Below are 17,195 nucleotides of genomic sequence, written 5' to 3' on the forward strand. Positions count from 1 at the left end.
ATAATTAATGAAAACATGTAGTATTAATATTTTCTTTTTGATGAATTAAGTATGATTTCTTTCTGTGTGAGCAGGGTAAGTTTCATGGACATGCCCCGATAGAAATCGAATTGATGAGGAGATCATGTAGAATACTTCTCACAAAAAGACCTAACACATTGATACATGATTTTTTCTAACCCTTTGGAAGAAACAGGAAGTATGGAAATAGGATGACAGTTAGAAGAGATATTTCTATCTCCAGACTTGTACAAAATGCTAACTGTTGCACGCTTCATTTACTCTGGGAAAATTCCTGTAGATAAGAAGGTAATAAATAAATAGGTATGAACTGGTACCAGAAGATCAAGTGCTGCTTTACTAGGTCTAATTTGAATGTCATCAATTTCACAAGTGGTAGTGTTATTTAGAGACATAAATTCAGAGAATACCTCTTCGGGGGTTGTTTGTAAGAAATATGCACTGCTTATATTGGGGACACCTAAAAAGTTCCTGTATTCTTTATTCTGGGCACTAGAAGTAGTACGAGATAATTGACATGAGGCGAGTGAGGGGAAGTACTCATTACATTTATTTGCGAGTTCTTCACCCTTTACAATCTCATTATCTATAGTTATCTCAAGTACATCATTCCTGAAAGAGCGATTGCTAATAAGCTTATTTATCTCTCTCCATAACATGTCACCATGAGCACTTGCCATGTTAAAGAAGTTTTCGTAGTGCATATCTTTATTTCTTCACAAGTATTTAGTTACAGAATTTCTGTGCCGCTTAAATTCCTAGAGATCGTTAGGGTCTCTTGTTCTCACGAATTTTGCATGTAGCAGATTTTTCTTGTTAATCATTTCCAGACATGCTTGTGTCATCCATTGTTTTTTACCTTTCTTGGGAGCCTTTACTGTTCCAAATTTAAAACTTCTGTGGTAAGCTCTTTTCGTAAACAGCATTCCAATTTGTGTAATCTCATGCCTAAAGTTGTCTAATGTTTTACTGTTAATCTCGTGAACTGTGTAATATACTGGAGCTAATATTTTTGTGCCATTGGGATGTTAATTGCACTTATAAAGCATGTAAATAGGGAAATGATCACCAATATCTGCAATAATAGTACCAGATACTGTTGAGTGACCTATGCCAACTGTAATAAATAAGTCAATAAGGCTTTCGGTATTACAGGTGATACAAGTAAGCTTGGCAATCTGATTAGTACACGCAAAACAATCGAGCAGTAGTTGAAAATCACGGGATGTCCCAGTTGACTGTAAAAGGTTTATGTTGTACTGACCTCCTATGATGAGGTGTAACTTGTTAGAGTGCACATAGGTGAGCAAATTTTCAAGAAAGGCAAAAAACACCTCTATTTCGCCATCAGGTAGACAGTACGAAACCACACATATGTACTTATAGTGTACTGACGCTAAAGCTTCATAGTCTGGTGTTATTGCAGAAAAATCTGAGAGAAGGTTACAAGATAAGTGTTCAGAAATAAGCTGCAGCAAGCCACCGCCCCAACAAGAGGGTCCTTTAAAAAAGAAGCATTGATAGCCTGGTAGGCGAAGTACGTCTTTATTACAAGTATACCAGGTTTTAGAAATCATGATGACATTGAGCGTAAACGAGAATTTGTCAGGAGACGCAGTTATATCATCATACTGGTTGTGTGCTGATCTCACGTTGAAGTGCAAAAAACTGCAGTATTCGTTATCGCTAGGACTTTTAATATCATTAGGTGCTACCATCATTACGAGAAGAAAAAAAAAGTGTGAAAGCCAGATTGGCATTCTATTCTTGCCTGCACATAAGCACAGCTGTTGCTTTCCTTGCGAGGCTTCAAAACATCGCTGACAACTTTCTACCTCCCACCAATGTGCGTGCAGGTATCACAAAGGTACCCTGGTAAAGGAAGATGCTAGGCACAAGTACAGAATTGTGTCCGACAAGCACAACCACACAGTTGCATTGGAGGTGGCCAATGTCAAAGCCGAGGACGGCGGCGAGTACCGGGTTCTCGCTCGAAATGACCACGGAGAAGGTCACGCCAATATTACCCTCAACTTCGAAGGTGGGTTGTATCTCTTTACTTCCTTCAAGTCGATAAGAAAGGTTACTTTAAAGTTGTAATGTTGGTTGATGAAATGGTGACAATTCGACAAGTGAAGGAATCTTGATGCATAAGCATGTCATGTGCTTTCTCGCTGCTTTCTTTCATTTTGCCTTAGTTGTTTCTCATTTATTTCTTGGGTTTTGAATAAGCCAGTCTAAGAATCATATTTTTGATGACACAACTGAAGATAGTCATTCATTTCAGCTTGTCATTCAAAGTAGCTGTCAGTTTGCTAATTGCATCTTGTAGACAGTTGCCCAGAGACACTGGAAAGTTGCGAATCTTGTTTGACAAGTTCAACTCATAAAGCTAATGTTTAAGTTGCTTTTGTAGAATGTGCAATTATGTTGCTTCTGAATTATACTACTTTGTCAGTAGTAACTTGTGTGCCTTGTTTATGCGTGCCTTCTAATGAAATTTTTATCTCTTCTATTTCAGACTCTGGAAAACCAAAGTAAGCATGTGGAAAATTTCTTCTGATATTAAAGCTATATGGGCACATTGCTGCAACAGGTCATTAAATAGTGCAAGAAGTTTTGTTGCTCTTACACTGAGGTGCATAAAGATTTTGTGGAACTTTCTCGGATAAAAAGAAACATGTTTATTAATGACTATTTCAGTTACTGAACCTCTCTTTCTTTTTCGCTTCTATTGCAGCATGCATTTTGCAGGGTCTGAGTGTAATTCTGATTCACACATTGTCCAAAGTAGTTACTTTACTAAAAATAATTGAAGCTGAAAGGATGTTCACTCCTGAGACATAATCCTGAAGCACAATATAAGACTGTGTTGAAGTTGATTGAGGTGAATTCTATCTGTGCCATGTGATCACGTTGATGTTGCATGTGGTAATTTGGTTCACCAGGATTCCAGAGGGCAAGGCACCACGGTTTCCTAAGAAGCCCACCATTCGCCAGGAAGGCGACTCCCTCATCCTTGAATGCATCCTCGAAGCTCACCCTTTCCCAGAGATCTCCTGGTTTCTAGGGAATAAGAAGATTAATGATGGCCTGCGACACAGGACGTCCAAGAAGGAGACCGCGAAGCACACATACCTGCTCAGCTTAGAGATTAGGGTGAGCATCAACATCTCTGACTCTCATTGTTTTGAGAAGGTAGTGGCGGAACCATTTTCTGGGGAAACTACTCTGCAGTTAGTTCAATTTTTATTTTTAACTAGAGAACAAATCAACCAACTTTCTTTTGAAATTCATTCAAAAGATGTCAAAGGTATAATTTCATCTAAACTTCTCCCTAAGAGTTCACATGACTTGCTCACTACGGGCAGAATGCAGCAAAAACTTGAACTTCAAAACGTACAGAGAAAGAGGAAAAGAAAATTGGTACTGTTCTACTGCCTCTGCTTTATATGCAGAGGCTTGGGTTGCAGTGTTTGCCACTAAGAAGTCACATTATTTTTTAATGTCCAGGACCCGACAACAGAAGATGGCGGCAACTACCGCTGTAATGCTGTAAATGACCTCGGAGATAGCAATGCCAACATTACACTAAACCTTCAAGGTACGTGCATTCTTGCTGTTTGCTGCTGCAGGCATATATTGGAGACTCAGAGTGCTAAATGTTGTTAAGCATAGGCGTCTAAGGAATGACAAGGTATCTTTTATGTTCTTTACTTAGCTCCCGTTATGTTCACAATATCTTCAGTGAGTTTACATACCAAGTTGTGGTTCACTGGAATTCTGTCATTAATGTTTGCGTGTGATGGCACACCCAACTGCACAAGAAGCAACTGAGCTGTCGGTCATGCAGGTGCAGAACCACCCAAGCCACCGGGCGAGCCCCCAGTTTTCACAGAGAAGCCAAAAATCATTCCAAAGGACTCCGGCGCGGTGATCATCATGGAGTGCCACGTAAAATCCAAGACTGCCCCCCAGTTTACGTGGCTCCATGCTGGCAACCCTGTCCGCGAAGCCCCCCACATAAAGTCGAAGATGGTCAAGGACGGTGGCGAGTTCATCATCACCCTAGAGATCACGGTGAGTGGACTTGCAAAGCACTTTGAAATGGAAGAGTGTAAACAGAGACAAGCCTTTTGATCACATTTTGATCATCATTTTGGTCACACTGAATACTTAGAAGAAAAACAGTAAATTGCCATTTGTTGCATATGTTGTGTGTATATCTTATTTTTGTTTATTGCCATAGCAGTTATGTAGACACTTCAGACACATTTCCGCCGTTTGCGTCGGCATTGCTGTGATCTTTCGTATAAAGTCAAAGTGCGATAAGATCGTGGCTGAGCACTGTACGCTGTATGTGAGAGTGAAAGCTTGTGAGGGTGAGCCAAGAGTGGTAGCTTGATCTCACACGTGTAAGAGAAGAAGACACGGAGGAAGCGCACCGTCTTCCATTGTGCGCAAGGCACCAGAGACGGGCAGGTTTCTACTCCGGCAGCCAAATGCAGCTGTGCGGGCCCTATCTCGAAAGCGATCTGTCATGAGGACAGAAGCTAGGTGTGCCGAATTCTGATAGCTTTGTGTGCGCTGTGTTCTTGCTGCTTAGTTTGTGTTGAAGCAAGAGGCAGCACAAAGATAAATTAGCTCACTGCTGCTGCCGTACTTCCTCACGTCAGTGTTTTGACAGCAAGTGCCCGCTGTCATTGAGTGAGATGTGTTCACATTTGTCATGCACGTGTGGCACCATGCTTACTAATTTAGTTAGTAAGCTAATGTTCATAAGTTTATACGGCCGATAAACCTATTATCCTCACTTCGTATAACTTTCTAATAATTTACTATTGCAGTCGATGCTTTGTCATTTGTGCAAAACTGTGACTTCTTTTTGTTATCAAGATATCCTGAACATGTAGCGCAATCACCCACCCTGGTGGGGGATTAGCTTTGGCATTGAGCTGCTAAGTCCGAGGGCACGGGATGAAATTCCAGCTGTGGTGGCCACATTTCGATAATGACGAAATGCAAAAACACTCACGCACCATGCATTGGGTGCACATTAAAGGGACAGTAAAGGCAAATATAAGTAAAGCTAAAGTGCTAGATTAATGCCTGAGAACATCTAAGGCGTCAATATTATTGTGAACAGAGCTTTAGTAATAGAGAAATTGAGGTAAATGCAGGACACGAGTAGTCTCCCCTAGGACGTTCAAGCACTAGCCCAATGACGAAAGTACTCCTCATTATAATTCTGTCACTGGTACTCAACCACTCGTAAGAAAAAGATAATTGTATTGCATTACGAGACAAAAAAAAAATGCTGCTGGTTCAGTTCTATTTGAGCTTTAGAAAAAAGAACTTATTGATGTTACCATTGACAATGATGCGAGCGATTGAAATGTTTCGTTTTTATCACTGTGCTAGCTGCGCTTGCATGTTTCAGCAGTTTCATTATCGCATAGTGCTGCGCTTGTTTTGCTAGCTCACGAAACTCACACAAACTGCAAGTAGCAGAGAATGCCACACCCATGTGATGTCGTGGGATTCCCGAATGGTCCTTGCCACTTCACCAAGAGCAGCTGCATCGGCGAATCGAACACTCTGTCATGGCTCGGTTTCTCCATGGCCATGTGTTGGCATTTTGCTCAGGAAACCACAGTTCCATTTGTCAGGCACCATTTTACTCACCGATAGCAGTAAGGGTGGTGATGGCACATACAAAGTCGCCACTCCTCGCTTAGGGGCGGGCGATTTGAATTGTGCTAAACATGTTTGTCCTTCAGATGCAATTTTCTCGTAAACCAAGTCTTTTCTTGGCCCGAAACAAATGCTGCAAGGTTTGTGGAAAACGTATTTTAACAGTTCACGTCGACTTGGTATTTGCATTAGTATTAACCCCGGGTGGTCAAATTTAATCCGGAGTCTCCCACTACAATGTGCTTCATAATCATATCGGGGTTCTGCAACATAAAAACTCAGATATTAATTTTAATTTTTTAGCGTAAATATACTTGCTTAGTTTGGTTACCCAAAGAAGCCGACATTACTTGCATGACAAATCCCGTGGCTAACTAGAAATATTCACTAATTAAGTTTTTTTAATTTTTCACTTTAGGACACATGTTGTAATTGTAAAATTGAATCCTAGTACTAGCGATATCATGTCTGCTTAACATAAATGGAAAGTCTGTCACCACTTTCAGGATATTCACTCCCAAAATCTGCTAAGAAATTACAATGCACTTCATTTAAGATCATTCCACACTGCTTTGTGCATGCTTTTGGGAAACTGTTTATTCGAATACCTTTGTACGTTGTAGCACACTTTATAAGGCTGGATACCTTGAAAGTTGGGCTTTTCACTTATTCTCTGCTTCAATTTCACAATTGCAACATGTGAGTCATTGAAGTGGATCATTAAAAGGATAATTGAGGAATTTCTCTAATTAGCTACGAAGACATCGCAATTTGTAATTTTTGCCCATTCCTGAAATACATCTAGAAAGCCAGAACAGTGTTATCTGTCAGAGGTGATCTTAAAGAAAGAAAACCTCTTTGAAGTAAAAAAAAAAACAAAGGAAAAGACTTGGTATATGTACAGGGAAAAAAAAAAACTTTTCTGCTGTTGTAATTATTATAAGCTTTACTGCCTGAACCATGGGATAACGTTACTGGGAATATGTTACTTTAATGTGTACCAGCCTTGGCAGACAGTAAGGAAAACATTGGCCTATTTAAAAATTGTTTCTGTCGTACCAGCAGCCTTATCTTGTGCACAAAAAACAAATCGTGTAAATTGTGCTAAACTGAATTGTATAGCACCACATCCCCTATTCTAGAATAGCAGCTCCATGGTGAGACACTGAATTGCTCTCTATTAAAAAGATTACTTTTATAGTATCAGTTTAACATCATAGCATTTACTTTAGACAGGTGTGTGTATAGTATTTGCTTTGTTTCTCTCATGATTGGAAAGCTAGAGATGCTCTGTTTCTTCTGGGTGAATTAGGGTCCCGGAAAGGAAGACGGAGGTCCGTACAAGTGCAACATTAAAAATGAAGACGGAGAAATAAATGCCAATCTCAACCTCAACATTGCTGGTAAGTTGTGACTGAATACAGTAAACTTATGGACAGAGAGTCCTTGTGCACTTGACTTCATAATTAGAGTTGTAAGCTTCAAGTAAAGGTGGGATAGCTTCAAGTTGAAAAGAACGCTCTTTCAAAAGTTTTTAGTCATGGTCTTTTTGTTAAAAGAAGTTCAGAACAGAGGCTGTTGCTGCTTTGCAGTTGCATAAAAAAACTTAAGAGCTCTGTATTCTGAGCGTGCGCAAATACCGTTGGAGCGAGGGGCAGACGAAGCATTCACTCCCCGCTGCCGACACTATCAGCCGCGGGGGCGGAGCGCACACGAAAGCGTGGCTGGCTTCGCTTAATTCGTACCGCTGATGTCAAGATATAGTCCACATACGTGGCATGAAACAGCATCATTCGTTGCGGACTCTCAAATTTATCAAAATTAATTGTTTTCTCATTCAAATCTGCTTTCTTCAATTGCCCGATAATTCGGAAAGTTCTGCAGCCCCTTTCTGTGTGAGAAAAATCGATCGCCGGCTGTACTTATTTGCATAAAAGGTCAAATTTCAATACAACGAAATTTTGATATAATGAAGCAAATTGCTAATTTTACCAACATTGCTATATCGAGGTTTAACTGTACTTCATTTAAATTTTAGGTTATTTGGTGCTTAAGTGCCTGTCATGAAAGTAAGTATAAGAACTTCCTGACTAATACTCAGAAAGCCAGTTCACTGCAAGATAGCCTACTACAGTGTTCTAGAATAGCACTTGGCCACTCTCACAACAATATAGTATGATAATGGTGGTGGTTAAAAAACATGCAGCAGATCAACACCAATCCAGAGCTCCCAGTAAGGCACGTCTCACAGCTCAGGTGCAACTTTCGGATGCTCTAACAATCAGTCGCAATCAATGACCACGTCTGCTTGTTTTTTACACGCTTGCTGAGTGTGTAAACAGACATTCCTCTGGTGCTGACATCAGTCATTCTATTGATGACATCTCAGGTGCTGCTGCACCGACTGGAGTGGCGCCATCATTTGTGGAGAAGCCACAGATCACAGCCGAGGAGGAAGGCAAGCTGATCATCATGGAGTGCAAGGTGCGTGCTGACCCCAAGCCAACCATCACCTGGTTGAAGGAGGGCATCTCTGTCGCCGACAATAAGCGCATCAAGCAGATCATCAACCAGGACAAAGATGTCTACCACATTCGGCTGGAGCTTCGCGTGAGTGCAGCAACTTCTACAAGCTCTACAATGCACTGAGGGCTGCCTAAACACTTCTGGCCTTGAAGGAAATTCTACTGCCTTCCAGAGGGTGTTGTTGGAGCCCTCGTTTCTCGCTTCCTAGATATGCAAATACTGAAAAGCTAGGAAATTTAATGCTTTAGGTAAACATTCAGAATTGACAAATTGTATTGAGGCAGTTCGTTTCCTAGATGGATAAAAAAAGAAAAAAGAGAGCAGCTTGCACAGGGGTATGAAAGGTGTTCAAAGGATATATGGGCCTGCTTGTAGTATATTATATGGCCTGGTATTTGTTGTGGAACTTTTTGTTTGCAGCCACCTTTTAAAATACGCACATTACTCATCGGATGCTAAAGCGATATGCAAGTAGCATAGATACCAGTCTAAATGTTTGCAAAAGGAATAGATAGAGCTTTTCTTTTCCTGTGCTGTACACTTGTCATTTATCAGCAAGCCTTGAGAATTGATGCCCATTTTTTTTTTACACATTGTTGCTTCTTGAAATTTAATGTATGCAGTTTTTGTTCTTCAGAACTTTTTCTAAGTTGACGTAATGCGTGTTCTTGCTATGTTCTAGGATCCTGAGTTTTCAGATGCTGGGATCTACAAGTGCAATGTTAAGAATGAAGCAGGCGAGAGCAATGCAAACCTGACTCTCAACATTGAGTGTAAGCATCATTTATTTGTACTTTTCTGTTGTTTGAAACAATAGCGATTTTTTACACATTTGAAATTGTCCATATTGATTCTGGTTTGATGGATCTGCATTTCAAGAAAACTGAATAGCTTTACAAATTAATGTTTAATGTGTTGGAAGTGTTCATTATTATCATCGTCAGCCTATTTTATGTCCACTGCAGGACGAAGGCCTCTCCCTGCAATCTCCAATTACCCCTGTCCTGCGCCAACCAACTCCAACTAGCACCTGCAAATTTCCCAATTTCATCACCCCACCTAGTCTGCTGCCGTCCTCGACTGCGCTTCCCTTCTCTTGGCATCCATTCTGTAACCCTAATGGTCCACCTGTTATCTAAACTACGCATTACATGACCTGCCCAGCTCCATTTCTTTCTCTTAATGTCAACTGGAATATCGGCTATCCCTGTTTGCTCTCTGATTCACACCACTCTCTTCCTGTTTCTTAACATTATGCGTAACATTCTTCGTTCCATCGCTTTTTGCGCGGTCCTTAACTTGTTTTCGAGCTTTCTTGTCAGTCCCCAAGTTTCTGCCCCATATTTTAGCACTGGTAGAATGCATTGATTGTACACCTTTCTTTTCAATGATAGTGGTAAGCTTCCAGTCAGGACCTGGCAGTGTCTGCCGAATGTACTGCAACCCCTTTTTATTCTTCTGTAAATTTTCTTCTCATGATCAGGGTCTCCTGTGAGTAATTAACCTAGGTAAGCATACTCCTTCACTGACTCTGGAGGCTGACTGGTGATCCTGAACTCTTGTTCCCTTGCCCGGCAATTGATCATTATCTTTGTCTGCTGCATATTAATCTTCAAACCCACTCCTATACTCTCTCTGTTAAGGTCCTCAATCATTTGTTGTAGCTCGTCCCCAGTGTTGCTGAAAAGGATAAAATAGAAGGTTGCTGAGATATTCGCCATTGATCCTTACTCCTAAGCCTTCCCAGTTTAATAGCCTGAATACTTCTTCCAAGCACGCAGTGAATAGCATTGGAGAGATTGTGTCTCTTTGTCTGACCCTTTTCTTTATAGGTATCTTCCTGCTTTCCTTGTTGAGAATTAAGGTAGCTGTGGAATCTCTGTATACACTTTCCAAGATATTTACGTAAGCGTCCCGTACTCCTTCATTACATAATGCCTCTATGACTGCTGGTATCTCTGCTGAATCTTATGCCTTAAAGGCTGGTAAACATAAGAAAACCACCGTGTTGTACTTCACTGGTAGTTGCTGCTTCAGATGCTGCCCTTCCACTTGCATTAGGATCATCATCATCATCATCATCATCATCATCATCATCATCATCATCATCATCATCATCATCATCATCATCATTATTATTATTATTATTATTATTATTATTATTATTATTATTATTATTATTATTATTATTATTATTATTATTATTTGGAAATCTGTTTAAAACTGCATCCTTGCAGCTTTGCTGCTTCCTACTTGCATATTTCATTTTGATTGTTCTCAATTTTCTTTCACTTGATGTTTTAGTTTTACTATGTTTTTATATACATTTTTCTCATTTGACTTCTGTATGGTTGCTTATTCCTGTAAGCACTCTCACCTCAAGGTGCACATTTAAATACTACCCAAACATATGGTTCTCATCTTTTCCATGTTTATTGTTTCATGTTTGCACAATTCGATACAGAAGACAAGGAATTGTGTTACACACAAAAACTACTGTAATGCCCTGATACAGAAAAATATAACACAACACTATGTTGCATGGTGCATGCCAAGCTTGAGACACGGTTCTAGCTTTCTTTTTGGTTATAATTTCAAAGATATAGTACCTGCTGGCTTTATTCCAAGTATGCTCATTGATGAAGGCACCATCTTAAAGACCTGAGCGCCACTTCTTTATGTGTATAAAATGTCGATGCACAGGTGTTTTCACAGGTGTTCACAGTAAAATGTGTAAATCTATCATAAGTGATTGTAGGGCACTAAAAACCTGGACGAGAAGATTATAATGTTAAATTCCAACTAACATAACCCTCCAAACAATAACAATACTATTAGTACAAATAAACAAACCTTTACAATTGCCCTTTCTGTTCTTCATGTACATGCAAATGTCATTCTATACTTGAGGGCTCAAGGGCACTTGTAAGAAGCCTAAATAGACACCTTCATTGTCTCTCCACAAAGCCCAATGTATTGTTACGGAAGGATAAAAGAAGAGGAAGGAGGAAGAAGATCGCGGGACACTGGCTGCTGCGTGTTGTTGGTGGTCAGCCATCTTAACTACTCTGACTCATCTTGTACATATATTGTAAATACAGTCATTGTATACTCTCAACCTCCCCATAACATATTGGTGGACTTTTGATATGCTGAATTCGATACCCAAAGTGCTGGAAACCCAATGTAGAACCCATACTAACGTTTGATATACTGGAAGGAGTTGTCATTTGTGGATTGTTTAGCAAATCAATTACTAATTAATTAATTGCCACAATAAGTAATGCTTACCTTATTGTCATTTCACAGTTTTCTTCTTACCATTGTACTCTCCAAAGCCAGAAATAAATGTGAATAAGTTATTTTAATTTTTTTAAATGTCAAATGATGTTCAAGCTTTTTAGGGTTAAATTCAAGGCCGTGATCATCTCTACTGCACAAAAAGACTGCTAGTGAGGGCTTTTGTACTATTTATTACTACTTATTAGTACTATTTTAGTACTATTTTGTACAGTACTGTGCACATCACCTACATGCATATTTCCTTGCCTCATCACTTCATTTCATTTCCTCTGTACAAAATTATGCTTATATTTCATATAGAATATTATGAATTTTAGTTTATAATAAAAGGAAGGCTATGTGGCTTCCATTGGTATTTCAATTTAGGGCTCGAGGTGGAATAGTTTCTTGGACGTCACTTTATGCCCATCCTCCTGAAACATGCTGTCCTCTGCATGCCTTGCAGTGGCTCCCGTGATCAAGGAGCGCCCCAAAGTGGTTCGGCGGGAGCTGCACAAGACAATCATCATCGAATGCCATGTGCAGTCCACCAACAAGCCTGAGGTGGTCTGGTTCAAGGAGAACACACAGGTGCGTGAGGACACGCGCCACCAGGTGCACATCCGCCAGGTGTCCCAGGGTGAGTTTGCGGTGGCACTGGAAATCGACAAGCCGGCTGCTCAAGACAAGGGCGTCTACAAGCTGGTTGCTAAAAACGTCAAGGGCGAGGCTGCGTCTCAGACAGTTGCTGTCGATCTCGAAGGTGAGGCAACCTGTTAGAGTATGCTCACATACACGCCAACTCTCCCGAATTTTCCATAAACATTATGAATTTGAGCTCTTATGGTTTTACAAATGTTCTGTCAAGTTTTACAAAAATTAAATCTTGTTCGCAAAGTAGTTTTCCTTATCAATCTTCAACCATACCCTCGAAAGTCTTCTTTCTGATTATTAAAGGAAACCATAGGGGGTACTTGCTTCAAGTGAACAGATACTGAAACAAGGGAAATTGGCAAAGCAAAGTTTCTGAAAAGGTCACTGTGACCTAAAAACAGTGTGTTGCTAATCAGATTGTGGTGTTTAATGTTTATTGCTGTTTGTGTGCTGTGTCTCAAGGTAAATCATCGTTAGTAAAGTGCTTATGTATCCCACAATAAATGTTTGTTCAGGGAAAGCAAAAAAAAAAAAAGAAATTTGTACCATTCTTTCTCTCTCTCCTTCCACTGTTGTGCCTGCAGGGTACTTATAAATGCTGAAGCTCACAGGTTGGCAAGTATGCATTCAGGAACTCTAATTTTCTGTTAGTCAAGAGCTCTTAGGTGATTCTACTGAAAAGATTTTACTCAATGCTTTTATTTTGCACAGTTGAACCTCAGTATAGTAAACACGAATATAATGAGCTATCAGATATTATGAAATAAATATAAAGTGTTTCTCAACGATGTCAGTATATAACGAATATATCACTTATAACACACATCACGGTCACGCAGGATGCATTTGTTATAGCCAAGCATTCATAATAATAATAAAAAAAATAAGACAATGAAATGGCAGAGAGTTTGTTTTCAAAAGTAGTTGTAAAGTTGCTTTGCTTCTTCAATGCCGATGCAATAATCAAAGCTTCCAGATGTTTTAAAGTGGACAAGTGCTCATGAACAAGAGCTTCTCATCAGACGAGCCTTTTTCAGCAATGTTATGTGCTCAACCATGGTTGACACACTTACATGCAATGGTACCGGTCTTGTAATCTCCTCACTTTCTTCAGCAAATTCATTGCTGACAGAAGCAGTGAACCTCAAGAACAATGTGCATGACTTCACAGCGTCAGCTTTGTCGTCCACTTTGATGAGGTCATCCCAATCGACGTCAGTATAGCTCGACTTCGCTTCTGTGATGCACTACCATAAATCATCATTCCTCCTGAGCTACACACTTCCAGACTCTCATGCCCCTCACACAGAAATGCGGCCTTACAGAAACTGTTTTTGATACATTGTGCAGCAACCTTCGTCCAGCCCAACTTTATAATTTCCTCAGCTGTACTGCCCTGTTTATCTAAAGGAGCTCAGAGGAGCATGCGGGAAATTGTGCTGCCGTAGTCCACATAGTCAACATGTGCTGCCATAGTCCGCTGCCATAGTCTGCATAGTCCGTCATATTATCTCCATAATAACCAAGCATTCTTATAACTGAGATCATTATAAGTGGACTTGACTGTGTATATGCTTTTAGTCAGTGTCGGATATAACAAAGGTATTTTCTTGTGAATGCAGCTAGCTACAACAAAGTTCAACTGTACCATGTCTGAATGAACATAGCATATTTTTTTCTGTGTCAAAATCTCAATTTATTAATTCACTTGCATCAAATGGCCCTTTGTGGCAGGGCGGGAATACTGGAAAAGGCAAATGCAAAAAATTCAAATAGGGACATCGACATAACATGTGTGCAACAGGGAGCTCATAACCTACACTTTAGTACAAGACATGATGTTTTGCTGCTTTGATTTTACATGTGTACCTACATTCCGAAATTTAGCAGCGCTACAACATCTCTCCCAATCGTTTGCTTCACTTTTGCTGCCACTATGTATTTACTGAACACCGCCTGCATAGTCTGATTAATAATCAGGGCTAATGTTTTCTGTTTTAGCTTTATTCTGCTATACGAAGGGACACAAATCGTTGTCTAAGCACACCTATGCATGTTTGAGCATTGCCTTGTTTTTGATCTTGTGGCGACTTTCTCTTCCACATTTCAGAGGAAAAGAAAGAGCCTGAAAAGAAAGAACCTGAGAAGAAAAAAGAAGAGCCGTGAGTTGTCTTCTTCTTTTTTTGCAAATTTTATTTCGTTGAACATAAAGCTCACTGCATTGGATTTAGGATTTATTGTGTGACTAGGTTGAAATGAACTCAACTCTTGTGGCATGTTTAGTATTAAGTGTACTGTGGCATGTACCTTTGCAGAAAGCCCAAGGGCGAGAAACCAAAGATTGTGCAGATGCTGGCTTCCCAGGTAGGTTGAATGCACCAGACTGTATTTTGTTCTTTGTCAGACTTACAGTTGATGGCTACATGCTTTATTTGTTCTTTTGTCTGCTTCAGACTGTTGAAGAAGGCAAGACCTGTGAATTCGTCTGCCGTGTTGAATCTGTCACCAAGGTCACAGTCATGTGGATGAAGTGAGTGTCTTGGAATTTTCCAGTGACCTTCCTAGTACAGTACATTCATTGACTGTTAAACACTCAGTAGAATTGTTCACAAAATTTCTTGGCTGGCTTCTTTGTTCTTTTTTCTTTCTCATCTTCTACAAGGTAGCAGCAGCAAGGACTACTGAAGTTGCTAGTTTGAAGGCTAGGGATTAGCTCTTTTGTTTTAAGGTTCTGGATCGAAGGAGTAAGCTTATTAAATATTACTAGTAAATAAGATACTAAGTGGTTCTTTGTTCAAGAGGAAACAACAAAGATCTAGCTACAGTGTGCTACATTCTTGAGCTTAAAACAAGGACAAGAAAGAGTAGGTTGGACGTATGCAGTCACCTGCAATATGACCTGCAACACTGGTGCCCACGGTTAAAGGGGCTTCAAGACTGTACAGCTGCACAGGCACAGAGTACGTTCTAGACCTAAACACAGCTTCAATTAGTGGTATTCATTAAACCGCTATTTCACATGTTAAAGCCGCCACGGAGACCTGGAGCCCCTTCGACCACATGCAGGAGTGTTGCAAGTTACATTGCACACGACTGTACATCACTGCACTAACCTGCTGACTAATCTTTGACGGTCATTTACATTTTCTTCTCTGTCTACCTTGTCTACAAGCAACAATAGCTTACAGAACAAGGAAGAAGAACAAGAAAGTTTACTTAAAATATTTTAATAATTTTCTTGCATCCCGGCTGTGCAATGTAGAAGTGAGAGCTGCACTGCATTGATTACGCACTGAAGTGTAGTTTCAATTCCCTTTCAGTTCCAGCACATGCACTTCCTGAAAAACAAGTACATGGTTCTTCAGGATAGCTATGTTGCATTAGCTTCTATGGTAGATAACAAATCTTTGTCTTGTGTCTCTAGTTGTTCTTAGCTGAATACTTGGTTGTTATGTGTGATAAAGAGCGTGGTTTATTACTATCACTGTTGCTTACTTTGCTCACCACCCATGGTGGCTCACGGCATAGCGACACTGATTGTGACGCATGGCCACAGTTCCAACTCCTGCCTCTTTGACTATGTCCTGACAGGATTGGATGCAGAGACACTTATGTACTGAGTTTTCAGCGCACATTAAAAAAATAACCCAAGTGGTCGAATTGATCCAGTGCCTTCAACTATGAAATGTTTCAAAGCTGAGCATGAGCTTACATTACATACTTACATTAACCAGCTCACTCACTAAGTAATGGACAGAGATGTGTACTTCAGCTTTGTTTTCAAATTCATAAAATTTCAGTGTAGGCTCATTGCTTTCTTCGACTGCTCTCCTTTGCCCAGGAACAAGAGGGTTGTCCGGGAGACAACCACCACACGCATCACGTTTGATGGCTCCACTGCCAAGCTTGTGTTCTCTCCAGCTACCAAGGACATGGCTGGAAACTACACAGTCGAGTTCACAAATGAGTTTGGCAAGGAAGAGTCCTCAGCTGAGCTCATTGTCACAGGTTGGGCTTTTCTTTCTTCATTGTTTCCATAAAAAATAGAGGAGGTTTGGGGAAAAAGCCGCAGCAGTGGCTTGAAGGAATCCCAACCTCCAATAATATGGAGTTGACGACAATGCAGCGAGTCACACTCTTGCTACAGACAAACTTTACAACTAAGGGGTCACATTATCGGATAAAATCAAACCTTAATGCAGTGCTTTCAGTATTTTTAAATATGCCTAACAGAAATGTATCGTAAACATACAAGCAACAAAGAATAAAGGAAAACATTTGGGAATCTTTGTACACTGTGCACACAAATTGGAACTAAAATACAAGAAACTCTGCAAAACTACCATCTAACTGAGGACAACAACTATACATAATGTCGAACTCAACTGGAACAAAAACAATAATAAAACAAGGAGTATACCAAATCAATAAATTCAGTATATATACAACCACTTTAAATCACTGTAGAGTTAAGCTTACTTGGAGACAGCCCATATATATTGATGCCCAGTGTGCTGTATTTGTCAAGAAGCCTTGGTGAGGTGCTCTTAAACATTTGTAGCCCGTAATTTGTTCTCGAGCACGGTACTTTCAACCGTTCGAGATGACGGGTAACACGGGAAGGTGCATTTTCACATAGCTTAGCCATGTCCTTGACCTTCGTGCAATTCTGTTTATTTTCTAACTATATACTATGCAGAAGTCTGGTTTAATTTATCTCATTAACTTTAGGAATATTGAATTCACCAAATACCAAGTTAGTTTGTGCAGTGTAAGGGAGATAAGCAATCGCATTTAACATTCTTTTCTGTATTAATAACAGTTTGTTTGAGTAGGTTTCATTTGCTGTACCTTGTTCTAAATAGCAATAATTATGGCAAGAAGCAAGCAAACTTTGTATATAAGCAACTTTACAGCTGTGGAGAGCATATGTCTATTACTATTTAAGTCATGCTTTTCCTTTTGGATTAGAAAGGATTCAAAGAGATGTCCCATTTTCTTTGACTTTGAGGACAAAA

At 40.0% G+C, this 17,195-nt stretch overlaps 1 protein-coding gene across 7 annotated transcripts in view; it reads left to right on the plus strand.

The window, feature by feature from the left end:
• Nucleotides 1-17,195, plus strand: part of bt (projectin protein bent) — a 243,329-nt gene that overhangs the window by 79,357 nt on the left and 146,777 nt on the right. For all 7 annotated transcript variants that reach the window (XM_075671547.1, XM_075671549.1, XM_075671550.1 and 4 more), the window contains 13 exons: nucleotides 1,878-2,062; nucleotides 2,543-2,558; nucleotides 2,970-3,180; nucleotides 3,535-3,625; nucleotides 3,875-4,101; nucleotides 7,028-7,118; nucleotides 8,105-8,325; nucleotides 8,924-9,014; nucleotides 11,990-12,286; nucleotides 14,288-14,339; nucleotides 14,493-14,541; nucleotides 14,631-14,707; nucleotides 16,019-16,185. In XM_075671547.1, the coding sequence (XP_075527662.1) occupies nucleotides 1,878-2,062; nucleotides 2,543-2,558; nucleotides 2,970-3,180; nucleotides 3,535-3,625; nucleotides 3,875-4,101; nucleotides 7,028-7,118; nucleotides 8,105-8,325; nucleotides 8,924-9,014; nucleotides 11,990-12,286; nucleotides 14,288-14,339; nucleotides 14,493-14,541; nucleotides 14,631-14,707; nucleotides 16,019-16,185 (1,775 nt within the window). The remainder of the gene's footprint in view (nucleotides 1-1,877; nucleotides 2,063-2,542; nucleotides 2,559-2,969; nucleotides 3,181-3,534; nucleotides 3,626-3,874; nucleotides 4,102-7,027; nucleotides 7,119-8,104; nucleotides 8,326-8,923; nucleotides 9,015-11,989; nucleotides 12,287-14,287; nucleotides 14,340-14,492; nucleotides 14,542-14,630; nucleotides 14,708-16,018; nucleotides 16,186-17,195) is intronic.

This window comes from Dermacentor variabilis, chromosome 10 (genome assembly GCF_050947875.1).
Source record: "Dermacentor variabilis isolate Ectoservices chromosome 10, ASM5094787v1, whole genome shotgun sequence".
NCBI classification, from domain to species: domain Eukaryota; kingdom Metazoa; phylum Arthropoda; class Arachnida; order Ixodida; family Ixodidae; genus Dermacentor; species Dermacentor variabilis.